The sequence below is a fragment of the Pelophylax lessonae genome (assembly GCF_965119305.1).
Source record: "Pelophylax lessonae genome assembly, chromosome: 11".
Taxonomy (NCBI): Eukaryota; Metazoa; Chordata; class Amphibia; order Anura; family Ranidae; genus Pelophylax; species Pelophylax lessonae.
In genome coordinates this window covers 64,906,473-64,919,660 of record NC_138778.1, presented here as the reverse complement: position 1 = coordinate 64,919,660, position 13,188 = coordinate 64,906,473, and the positions used below count along the sequence as shown (strand labels likewise).

The window sequence follows — 13,188 nt, the reverse complement described above, 5'->3', positions numbered from 1 at the left end:
ATTTGAACGCTGTCAAAGCTAGGAAATCTACTTCTAGGAAAATCTACTATCATATGTGGAAGATGTACATTGCGTGGTGGGAATCTATTGGGTTTCATCCTCGCTCTTTCTCGGTGGCTCGGGTCTTGGCCTTCCTTCAACGCGGGGTTGAGCAGAAACTGGCCTTGAGTACTATCGAGGGTCCGGAGTCTGCTTTAGCAGTCTTCTTTCAATGGCCTTAGCCTCGCACTCCCTGGTGCGTTCATTTTTTTAGGAGTTAGGCACTTGGCCCCACCAGTGCGGTCTCTGTTGCCGCCTTGGGACCTCAATTAGTGCTCTGTCGTCCGGAAACCTTCTTCTTTTGAGAACCTTCAGGAGATTCCCCTGCTTACGCTGTCCCAGAAGGTGTTCTTTTTGGTGGCTATCACTTCTTGGTGCAGGATGTCAGAATTGGCAGCATTATCCTGTCATTGACCTTACTTTGTGGTTCAGAGATCAGGTGGTTTGTCGCTCCTGTCTGTCGTTCCTTCCAAAGGTTGTCTCTGACTTTTATTTGACTGAAGACATTTTGTTGCCTTCCCTGTGCCCCAGGCCAAACATCCGAAGGAAATTGCTTTGCATGCCTTGGATGTGGTCCCGGGCGTTTAGGGTGTACTGGGCAGCTACGGAGTCTTTTAGAAAGTCACTCTATTTTGTGGTTACGGATGGGCCTCGGAAAGGGTTGTCCGCTTCCTCTGCGACCATTTCCAGATGGCTCAGACAGTGATTCAAGGCCTATTACATCAAGGGTCAGGTTCCTCTTTTAACTTTTAAGGCGGATTGTACTCAGGCGCTCAGTGCCTTCTGGGCCTTCTGTCATCTGGTGTCAGTGACGCAGACTTGCAAGGCGGCCACCTGGTCGTCGGTGCACACTTTCATAAAGTTCCATAAAGTTGATGTGTTGGCATCTGTGGGTGCTTCCTTTGGCTGCAAGGTTTTGCAGGCTGCTATTTAGAGGACCTGGTCCTCTGAGGGTGTATTGTTGTTTTCAGGTGAGCTCCAGTTGTTTTGGTTGAGCTCTTGTTTACCTGGTTGCCTATAGTTTAGCCTTGGGAATTACTTTTTTCACTGTTCCCACCCTTCATGTTTAACATTGCTTTGGGACATCCCAATAGTTGGCAAGATCAGGATCTGTGTCTGTCAATGAACGAAAGAGAAAATGGGATTTTTTACTGTAAAATCCATTTCTCTAATGTTCATTGACGGACACAGCACCAACACATCTGTGGAGTTGTAATTCTTCTGACACTGTCTGACACTGCTTGTAACAAAACTGAGTACCTATAACTGGGAGAAGGAGTATATCCCCTGGGACTGCCCATAGGCGTAGCCAGACTTTTTTTTTTTTTTTTTTCTGCCTAGCCTCCTCCTGTAGGGGGCAGTATAACCCAATGGTTTAGAACAGTGGTCCTCAACTCCGGGCCTTCGGGGCCCACTAACAGGCCAGATTTTAAGTATTACCTTGGGGAGATGCTGACTAGAATACTGCGATCACTGAGCAGCAAATGAGATCACCTGTGATATAATTTAGTTATCTTCAAACCTGGCCTGTTAGTGGACCCTGAGGACCGGAGTTGAGGACCACTGGTTTAGAAGATCAGGAGCTGTGCCTGTCACCGTAAAATCCATTTCTCTGAGGTTAAGTCAAAATCCCATTTTTTATATGTATGTATGTGTGTGTCTTGAGGTTACTGGCCTGTTTAATCATTTTTTATATGTTTGCCAAAGCATCTTTAACCAGTTAGGGACCACCCGCCGCAGTTATACTGTGGCAGGCAGCCCCTCCTGCATGAACTGACGTAGGGGTACGTTGGTCACGCCCTCACTCAGCAGTGCAGCGTGCTCCCGCCCCCACTCAGCAATGCTGGCCACCCGCGATCGCTCCCTGCTGAGAGAGGATGAGCAGCTGCTCTTTTTCTCTCTGAAATGATCACAGAGCACCTGTTATCCTTCTATATAAGATCACAGGTCTCTATGATCATTTCGAAGCCCAACCCTCCACAGTTAGTAAACACGCCCCTAGGCTTACATTTGACCCCTTGATCAACTAGGTTAACCCCTTCCCTGCCAATGTCATTATTACAGTAACAGTGCATATTTTTAGCACTGATTACTGCAGTAATGTCACTGGTCCCCCCAAAAGTGTCAAAAAGGTCAGTTAGGGGTCCGATCTGTCTGCCGCAATGTTGCAGTCCCACTACAAATCGCAGATCGCCGCCATTACTAGTAAAAAAAAATGTAATAAAAAAAATGACAAATCTTTCCCATAGTTTGTAGACGCAATGACTTTTGCGCAAACCATTCAAAATACGCTTTTTGGGATTTTTTTTTACCAAAAATATGTAGCAGAATACAAATTGGCCGAATAGGATGAAAAATTGTGATATTTAAGTTTTTTTTTTTTTTTTTTTTTTTTTTGGTAATGTTCTATAGCAGAATGTGAAAAATTATTTTTTTTTTTTTTCTTTTCAGAATTGTCACACTTTTTTTGTTTTATAGTGCAAAAAATAAATTGCACAGGTGAACAAATACCACCAAAAGAAAGCTATATTTGTGGGGGGAAAAAAGGACATCAATTTTATTTTGGTACAGCATCACGTGACCGTGCAATTTTCCGTTAAATGAACGCAGTGCCGAATCACAGAAAATGGCCTTGTCATTAAGGGGGGGGGGGCAAATACTTACGGGCCAGAACTGGTTAAACGTGTGTTTGTTAGCTTTTTATTTTATAAATTTAGTGTATTTGGTTTATCATTTCGCTGTTGGATTCTAATGGTATTGTCACTTGTGTTCGCTATTTATTGTTGGGATTTTATGTCAATGCCAGGTTTTTTGTAGAAGAAATGTTTTGGTTATAATTCGCTTAACCGGCAACTTCTCCACGCTTTTTTATTTTTCTTCTGATCCATTTGTTGAGACTTTGAGGTTTTATTTTTCTCTTGTAATAGTTAATATACGTACAAATTTAAAACGAGTTTTGCTACTGTATTCCTATGTATTTAACATACTGCCATGTGCAAAGGACCAATTTTAAAAATTGTACCATATATTTTTTTTTTCAAATTATATCTTTATTTCTTTAAGTTCAGTTACATATACAGTATATACATTACATTTTAGCTTTCAAGGTTATAATTACAAACCATTTATTCCCTTTAAGGAACCTTAGCCTTTCTTTGGCAATCTATTACCGAACCCAAAAACTCCCATTTCGTTCCTTTTCCTTCTTTCCCCTTTTCCCCCCTGTCCCCCCAAAAAAAAAAAAAAAAAAAACAAGGGAAAAGAATGGTGCACAGGTCTCTACACTCCTATATCATTATATATCTATCTTCTCCGCGCAGGTTCTTGTCCTGTACTTGGAAATTACCTTTCTTCTGAATTAACATAATCTTTCCACTGTTTCCATTTCTTCTCATATTTATCAGTTTGTTGATGAGCAGATAGGACCAATTTTTCTAGGTTATGTATTTCCTCAACTTTCCTTAACCACATGTTTATGTTAGGTGGTTCAGTCTCTTTCCATTTAAGAGGGATACATATCCTGGCAGCGTTCACCAGATGTGGTATAATGGATTTTTTGTAATTTTGTATCGGTATGCTGGGGGTATGGAGCAGAAAGAGGGCAGGTTCTTTGGGAATATGACATTTCATAATTTCCTGTATTGACCTCCGAATCTGCTCCCAAAACTCTTCTAGTTTAGGACATTCCCAGAATATATGGAGCATTGTCCCTCTCTCTGTCCCACATCTCCAGCACAAATCTGTATTTAATGTAGAAATTTTATTCATCCTAACCGGGGTGTAATACCATCTGGAAAAAATTTTGTAATTCAGTTCTTGAATTCTAACGCAAATTGAAGTTGAGAATACTGACTTAATTATTTGATTTTCCCGTTCTAGTGAGAAGACAATGCCCATTTCCCTCTCCCATTCCTTCAAAAAAGGAGGTTTACGCCGTTCTACTGATGTCATTAGCAGGGAGTAAATTTTAGATATAGCATGTTCCATAATTCCATTTTGAGTGCATAATTTTTCATAAGGTGTTACCTCTTTATCATCCTGGGAGGGGACTTGCAATGTTCCCAAAAAATGGCGTAGTTGGAAGGCACGCCATAGATCTAGGCCGAAATGGCCTGAGACGTCTGTTAATTCCTCCATCGTTACCCAGCCTGTCTCTGTTAGGAAGTCAGATATTTGTGTAATTCCTCTATCTGCTAAGGTCTTAAATTTCCTGTCTTGATATCCTGTCTCAAAGTGGGGGTTTCCTAGTATTGGATACAGTACGGAGTTCTCCCGTATTAATTTATCCTGTTTAAATATTTTTGCACAAGTTTTGATCGTGTTTCCTATAATAGGATGTTTCTTTATTGATACTGGTAGGATCTTATAACACCATGGGGCTCTTTTCAACGAGATCTCACATTGTGCCTGCTCTAAGTTTGGCCAGAGCTTATATTCTCTGTGTCGACACCAGTCAATCACTCTTCCCAGTTGAATGGCTTGGTAGTATTTCTTTATGTTCGGGACTGCCAGCCCCCCATCTGTTTTCGCTTTAAATAGATATTTTTTCCCTACTCTCGGGACGTTTTGAATTCCAGATGAAATTCATTATCATAGTTTCAATCTGCATCAAGTATCGAGGTGGGATGTGTATGGGGAGTGCCTGAAAAATGTACAGGAATTTTGGTATAACACTCATTTTGATTATATTGCACCTTCCCATCCATGAATGCATTCCTCCTCTCCACCTTAGCAGTAGTAGTTTTATAGATTTTAGTAAGGGAATAAAGTTCAGATTAAACAATTGCGATATATTTGGTGTGATCGATGTCCCCAAGTATTTAAGGGCTGTCTTAGTCCAGTTCAATTTAAAATTTGCCCTTAACTGTTGTTGGAGTGTCCCTGGAAGTTCTATTCCCATTGTTTCGGATTTAATGAAATTTATCTTCATATTAGATTGAGTTCCGTATCTCTCCAGCTCGTATAACAAGTTGGGGAGTGATATAATTGGATTCGTGATCGAGAATAGGACGTCGTCGGCATACGCTGATATTTTATACTGATCCTTTCCCACGCTGATGCCCGAAATATCCGAGTTAATTCGGATTCTGCACAGGAAGGGTTCCAGTGATACTACAAACAGGAGCGGGGACAGGGGGCACCCCTGTCTCGTTCCGTTTGTAATTAAAAACTCTGTAGATAAAATTCCGTTTACCCTCACTTTTGCAGAAGGGACTGAATAGCTCTGTGTTATCCATTTTAACATTTTCTCCCCTATCCCTATATAGCGAAGGACCGTGAACATATACTCCCACCTGACCCTATCGAACGCTTTCTCTGCGTCAGTATTAAGCAGGACTGTTGGTATTTTATTTTGGTGTGTTATATGTAGTAAGCTCAATAGCTTGGTCGTGTTGTCCCTTGCCTCTCGGGTTGGGACAAATCCGACCTGGTCCAAATGGATCAACTTTGTCAGGTATTTCTGTAGTCTGACTGCCAAAATCTTTGTGAAAATTTTAAAGTCAGTGTTCAACAGGGAAATTGGTCTGTAACTTTTGCACGAGGTAGGGTCTTTCCCTTCCTTAGGGATTACCGATATATGTGCATGTATGGTTTCTTTAGGGATTCTATTCTCTGCCCCCCAGGCGTTGAACATATCCCTCATAAATTCCTTCAGGTGTGGCATTAACTTCTTGTAGTAATGAATAGTAAACCCGTCAGGTCCAGGTGCCTTCCCTACTCTAATATTTTTTATAGTTTCCATTATCTCCGCAGATGTTATAGGGGACTCGAGTATTTTACTCTCCTCTTCTGACAACTGAGGCATTTGTGAGGTATATACATATTCCTCCATCTGCGTTTGTGAGGCTGTTTGGGTTTTTAAGTTATATAATGTTTCATAATATTTTTTAAATTCTTGAGTTATCTGTTTGGGGTATACAAGTTTCTGTCCTGCGTCTGTTACTATATGTGGAACATATGTTGTCAGATTTTGATCTTTGAGTGATTTTGCTAATAGCTTCCCACATTTATCCCCTGCTTCATAGAAAATCCTTTTAGTTTTCTGGATTGCTGCTTTAGCTCTAAAGGATAAGAGTTCATTAATGTCTCTCCTTATTTTCAAGAGCTCATCCTTTCCCTCCGCTGATGGTGCATGTTTATGTTTTGCTTCTGTTTTATAAAGAGCTTGAAATAGATGATCTAATTGTTTAGTTCGCTGTTTTTTGATCCTGGCCCCATGTTTTATAAGAATTCCTCGTATAACTGCTTTGTGTGTTTCCCATATTATCCCTGGATCTGAGTCTGCAGTGGTGTTAGTTAAAAAAAAAAAGACTATCTCTGACTCGACCTCTGCCATAGTCTCCTTATCTTGTAAAAGACTTTCATTCAGTCTCCAGGTTGTTTCTCTCCTTTCTCTTTTGTTTGGTAACTCATAAACTAATGTAATTGGGGCATGGTCTGACCAAGTCACTGAGCCTATCGTTATGTCTTTTATAGCGTGTAATTGACTGTGTGGGATTAAGAAATAATCTATGCGGGAGTATTGTTGATGCAAAGAGGAATAGAATGAGTAGTCTCTTTCTCTGGGGTGCATCAGGCGCCATGCATCTATTAATTGTCCTTCCTGTAATATTTTAGCAAAGTGTTTCCGCACCATAGGCGGGATTGAGGATTGGCCCCGGGATGTATCTTCTGAAGGGATCAGGGGAATGTTCATATCTCCTCCTATTATTAAATGTCCCCCCCTAAACTCATTGAGCATGTCCATGCCCCTCCTCAAGAAACCATCCTGCTTTATGTTTGGAACATACATATTAGCTAGTGTGACTTCTGTCTCTCGTATCGTCCCTTTTACAAATAAATATCGGCCATTTGGGTCGCTCAAAACTTGTGTACCTTTCCAGGGTAAGTTCCTTGATAGGAGGATGGATACGCCCTTCGACTTAGCCTCCCAATTAGTCGAATGATATACTATAGGAAAAAGATTATTGTTTAACTTAGGGCATTTATCCTCTCTAAAATGTGTCTCCTGTACCATCGCAATATCTATCCTTGATCTTTTCAGATCATCTAACAAAATCCTCCTTTTCTCTGGAGTGTTGAGACCTTTTGCATTAATGGATAAAATCCGTATATTCTCCATTATAAAAAAAAAAAAAAGGGGGGAGGGGAAAAACCTAGGGGGGGAAGGGGGGAGGAAGGAAAGTACCTTCTTGACCTCTCTACTATAGAGGGGTCACTATATAGCTTCACGCTGGGTTGCTCATCCAATCTATATTGGTTCTTTGAGCAATTTCCTAAATGGGGTTATGTTTGGGTTAGGTTAGAGAATAAAACTCTCCCCTCCCTCTCCCAACCCCCAACACTGATCATTCACAGGGTATTCCGGCATATATATATATAAATAAGATTCATTATTTTTGTATATCTACTTCTCCCGGCCTCATTTTCTCACATTCCTTGTATCTCATTTAGAGGCAAAGGAGAAAAAGAAAAAAAAAAAAAAAAAAAAAATTCCCCACCCCTAGATCTCATAATGTATTTGCCATCTACCATCTGCCCCCCCTCTTCTCCTAGTTCCTCGGTAGATCAGGTATTACCCGATGCTTCCTCCGCCCCTCCCCCCCTCCCCTAGGGCACCCTGTGCTCTGTCACCTTCTTAGAGACCACTGAAATTGGTCGTATTGTGGAATGTATTTATATTCAAAAATAGAAGTTAAACAAAAACTGTGCTATTTAATAAATCAGATTATTACCATTATTACCCTTATTAGTGTTTTATAGGTTACAAAGTGTATATTATACCAAAAAAAAAAAAAAAAAAAAAAAAAAAAAAAAAAGAATTTTTCTAATGTTGTGTGCCCAAAACAGAAAAAGAAAAAAAAAAACATACTTTCCCATACTCTTAAAAAAAAAAAAGAGAGGGAAAACACCTTCACTACCACTCTACACTCGTGTCTCATGTGTTTTAAAATTGTGCAAAAAAAAAAAAAAAAAAAAGTTCAAATCAATAGTGATTTTGTGCAAGAAAAAAAAAAAAAAAAAAAAAAAATTGTGACCTTATCTCTTATCCTCCTCCCAGGGGGGGGGGGGGGGGGGCGGGGTATATCCATGTATCCATATACCCTCAAAAAAAGAAAAAAACATGTTGGAGCTGATTGCTTCAGAAAGAAAAGGGGGAACAGCCGACAAAGGGGTGGGGGGGAAAAAAAAAAAAAAAAGTTATTGAAGAGAGAATTTTATAATAGCAGTATTTCTTCCTGTCATTTCTTCATTCTCTCATTCCAATTGGATCCTCAATTTCACTTAGTTCTCTCAGACCTGTCCTTTCTTATTACCATGTCCATGCAACCTCCGTTCACGGGGTCCCCAGTTTGGGTACCCCATTGTTCTGGGGGAAATTGTAAGCCAGTCCTCCACCTGAACAGGTTCTGTGCCCAAGAACTCAAATAAGTTGGGTAAATCCGCTGGGGTACGAAGAACAAACATGTCTCGTTCTTTAAAAAAAGTCACTGCCAGCGGGTATCCCCATCTGTACCTAAAACCTTGTTGCTTTGCTCTCTCCAGCACTGGCTGTAGTAATGATCTGCGGTAAAGCGTGGTTTTAGACAGATCCGGGAGTATTTTTATTTTAGCCCCTGCGACTTCCACTGTGCCTATGTCCCAGGCTTTCCGGAGGATCTCCTCTTTCTGTGTGTAGTAATGCATTTTACATACTATATCACGGGGTCTGTTGGAGTCTGTATATCTGAACCCTGTCAGTCTGTGGACCCTATCAATTTCCATAGGGGCCGCAGGATGTGAGGTGGGGGCTAGCACTTTTAGAAAAATGTCTCTCACCTTTTCTTGTAAATTTTCCCCTTCCACCTCTGGTACTCCTCTCAGTTTTAAGTTCCCCCTGCGGCTCCTATCTTCTAAGTCTTCCATATGAAGTTGCATATTAATGGTGGCCTCTGATAGTGTCTCTGTGGTCTTCTTTATATCCGCTACTTGGTCCTTTACTTGTGTGACCTCGGTATCTTTTAAAGTAACTCTATCTGATAATTGGACCATATCTTTGCGGAGTTCCTGGATATCACGTTGGTGTGTTTCCTCAATCCGCATTATTAATGCCTCTATCTCTGCTTTAGTGGGCAGTGCTTTCAATAAGTCTTTGATATCTAGATTTACCTTTTCCTGCTGAATCCCGGGGTCGGCTTCGGGTTCTCTCGCTGCTGTCCAACCTGGGTTTGTCATGTTCCCCTCTGGCGGCTTCTCTCCTTTCTCCGCATGCTGTGTGCACTGCACTCCCTGCGCATTCTGTTTGGGCTGTATCCCCACACGTGCCGCCGCCATCTTGGTTTCCGGCACTCCGGGCAGCTGCTGCTGGAAGTATTGCTGTATTCCACCACCTGATCTCCTCTGTAGTTGACGCCGGTCTACTACCGAGCGATCGCTAACCGAGCGGGTCACTGGACGATTCCTGACCGGGTTACTTGTTTGCATGCCGTGTAGCTATGCCGTGTCGGGGCAGTCCGGGAGAGGGATTAGCGGGAGCTCCTACTCACACGTCCTCACATCTCTTCCTCTCCAAGCCACTCCCCCCCCTGGCGCATCAATTGTACCATATATTGCTATCAAGCCAACTATACCAGTCAGTCAGTCTTGACAGCAATATTTAAAGATTCTAAATAACCAAAAATGTACCAGGGAAATTTTAAAATGATTTCTTTAACCAAGCCTTTTCTTTCTCGTTTAGACAGGGATCGTAGGACACTGTTTATTGCCCTCACAGTCATCAGTTTGGTTGGGACGGTCCTTTTTTTCCTTATTCGAACCCCAGCCTCCAACACAATCCAACTAAGCGAGGAGGATGATGGTGGCTCTGACATCCTTGAAGGCAACTTGTAAGTGTATTATGTCCATTCTTTGCTTTATAAATAGTGTGGCTTTTAGAGCCCATTCAGACTAGCGCGACACGACTTTGGGGGGTGACCTGTGAAGTCGCGTGCACCGCGACTTCACATAATGGAAGTCTATGCAAGTCGCTCCGAGGTCACCCCAAAGTAGTACAGGACCCTTTTTCTAAGTCGGAATGACTTGTGTCGCTCCTATTAGAACGGGTCCTGTGCTAATCAATGGACCGCGACATACCTGCGACTTGTCAGGCTGACAAGTCGCCTGACAAGTCGCGCTAATGTGAATGGGCTCTTAGATGCATGTAATGCTTATGAGACAAATGTGACTATAATCTGGAAAGGTGTTTCATCTTCTAGGTGACAGAGACCTTGACTTAAAAATCAATATTTGGAGGAATATTTAATGCTTTTAAAGTGCATGTTTAGGAGATATTTACACTACCTATAGGTAAGCCTTATTAAATATATATATATCGTATCTGTCTATAGGTAAGATTTAAAGATGGAAGTTTACTTCCTCTTAAAATCATAATGTGCATCACATACTAGCACATTATGACACTTTGCTGAAAACAAAGCCCTCCAGCAGTGCGCTGTCACTGCTGAAGGTGCTTCCATCTTCACCCACGCTTTCATCTTCATGGACATGGGGAGTCGCTGTTTATGGCGCAGCCTTCAAGGAACAGCACCATGTCACTGGCTGTATCTAAAGTAAATACCTCCAGTGCTCGTTTAGGAGGTATTTGCTATACCTATAGGTAAGCCTTACCTAATAAAAATCATAAAAGAGCGTTTACTCCCACTTTAAGTTTCTGGTAAATGATGGAAAGTTGTTACCACTTGACAGTTATTTCCCTTGGGGACACTATTGCTCTAGTCTACACATATGCCATGACTGTTATGAATGTTTTCTTCTTTATTTGCTCTCTATTTTATATAATGGAGAATGCAAAAAGAGGAACTGCAACACCCAAAACTCCGTGGTGGATAGGAATGGAGTCTGTATGTGTGACTGGGACTTATTACTTTTGGGGTATGCAAGACTCGACCTGCCAGGCTCTGCCTACAGACAAAATGGTACTTCTGCATGATCAGACCTTAGACCCCAAACAGAATGGCAGAAGTCACACCTGCTGATACCTTTTTACTCTTTCTTAAGTCAGTGCTATTTTTGTAGAGTAGTGCCTTGTACAGTATAATGCAGACGATTGAAGTTAGAAAAGTGTACACAATTTAAAAGACCGTAACATAAGAAACAACAATATAGTTTTATTTTTAAAAATATGTATGTACCATTACCCCTCAGACACTTATTTTATTAAAGTATTGAGAGGCAGGAGAAATATGATCAAAAACTAGATGCTTCTGGTTGTGTCGACTTCCCCTAGTTTTTGCTGCCCTCTGCTTCTCAAAACAGTAACTATCTCACATGTAACTGACCACTGAGGATGTGTGCAGGAGAATTGCTCCCAGAATTGCTTCCAGATGGACTTGTGCCTTTAAAATCCCACCATATTTAGGGGGTTTACATACTCCTTTTGCAGTTTAATATTTTGTAGGATATAATAGAGGTCTATGGCAAGACGCAGCTAACCCAGTAAAGTGGCAGATGCACTGCACCTGCGGTGCAGGTAATCCTTAGCACATCAGTGTGAAATCAGCCTTATAGGGGGCTTAGAACAGGAGAGGTTCATTTACATTTGAGTGGTAAAACCTCTCAACATAGATGAAGATTTGTTTTTACCACCCCTACCCCAACTGCACCCCCTTTAGCTGCAGTGGCCAGGAGTGTACCCATGCTGCAGCAGGAGATGTATGCCCTGTCATGGTTAGTGGATGTAGCATCTACCAAGCATAACCCATTCAAGTGAATGAGGCCGCTCTGCAAGTGCCCTGCAACCTAAGGGATTAAAGCAGGCAGTGTTCTGCTGCTTTCTCACCAACCTGCTTTAACCCCCTGGACCCCGCAGAAACATGCAGAAACTATTTACTTGAATGGGACCTGATTGGCAGGTGGTAGCACCCACCAAAAGCAACAGGGGTTTATTTCCTGCTGTGGCAGGTGTACACCTATGGCCATTGCCTCAGCAGCTAAAGGAGGTGGGGATTGGGGGTTGTAAAACCATGACTCAACCCAAGGGGTTTACCAACCTCTAACTTTAGTTGTGAACAAGCCCTATGGGTGCCCCTGCCAAATGCAACTATGGGCTCATTCACAAGTGCAGCAGGCACTGCTGCTCCTCTGAATGCCTCCCCCCCACCCGATTTAAACCCATGATTGCCATGCAATGCATGCGCTTGCAACATGATAGTACGGCTCCAGGTGTGAGGAGGCTACACTGTGCCCGGTGATCTTTGACTTCTCCCATGTTGTCCAGGTAGATCTCCACCTCTTTAAAGTGTTACTAAACCTAGACCCTGCATTCACTAGATCTGGTCTCCTACAGTACACAGAGCATGGAAAAAATATGTTTCTCTGTCGCTCATTGACAGACGTAGTCCTCGTTGATTAATAACAACTCGGGTTATACTGCCCTCTACAGGAGTAGGACTAGACCGGAAAGAAAACTTTCTGGCGACACCCTAGGGGCAGTCCCAGAGGGTATATCCTCTCACTTCCTGCTACAGCAAATCAGTTTTTTTCTGTCTAGTTAGGAGTAAGGACCTAGATTCCTTGCTAGGATCTTCGGTCCTGGCAGGATTTTTTTCTTAGGAAGATTTTTTAGACAGCTCTTTTCTCCAGTTTCCTGTGAGATCTTCAAGCAAGTATGCTGGAACTGGGCGACGGGCTGGATGTTGAGATCCAGTGGTCACCCCAGTTCAGCCTACGAGCGCGTGCAGGCCATAGCTCCGCGCTGGGTCGGCCGCGACATAGTCCCACTGGACAGGGACTGACCCTGCGAGTTAAACGTCTCGCCTGGATGCCAATGACCAACAGAGTCACGGCATCCATATTGGTCGACAGCCCCCCCACCCCGGTGGAGAGGGGTTCTGTCAGGAGTTGGCGCCCGCCTGGTCTCGGTATGGTGAGTAGTATGTTCCCCCTCTCCCCCTGTCGGGTTTGTGGTGGACGCGGGCCCCTCTCTGGGATGGTAGGATGGATCTCCCCTCTATCCTATAATAAGTCACAGATCCCCCAATTGGAGTGTGATTTTTGTGAAAAACAACCAGGAGGCTTGGTTTGGGAGCTGACGATCTAAAGTCATTGTAAGACTGTAAGGATGACTGAAGTCAGTGGCAGCACTAAAAGGGCGTTACTATTGAAGTAAAA

At 42.5% G+C, this 13,188-nt stretch overlaps 1 protein-coding gene across 1 annotated transcript in view; it reads left to right on the top strand.

The window, feature by feature from the left end:
• Positions 1 to 13,188, top strand: part of MFSD11 (major facilitator superfamily domain containing 11) — a 153,844-nt gene that overhangs the window by 69,035 nt on the left and 71,621 nt on the right. The window contains exon 8 of the mRNA XM_082271200.1: positions 9,758 to 9,905. Within this exon, the coding sequence (XP_082127326.1) occupies positions 9,758 to 9,905 (148 nt within the window). The remainder of the gene's footprint in view (positions 1 to 9,757; positions 9,906 to 13,188) is intronic.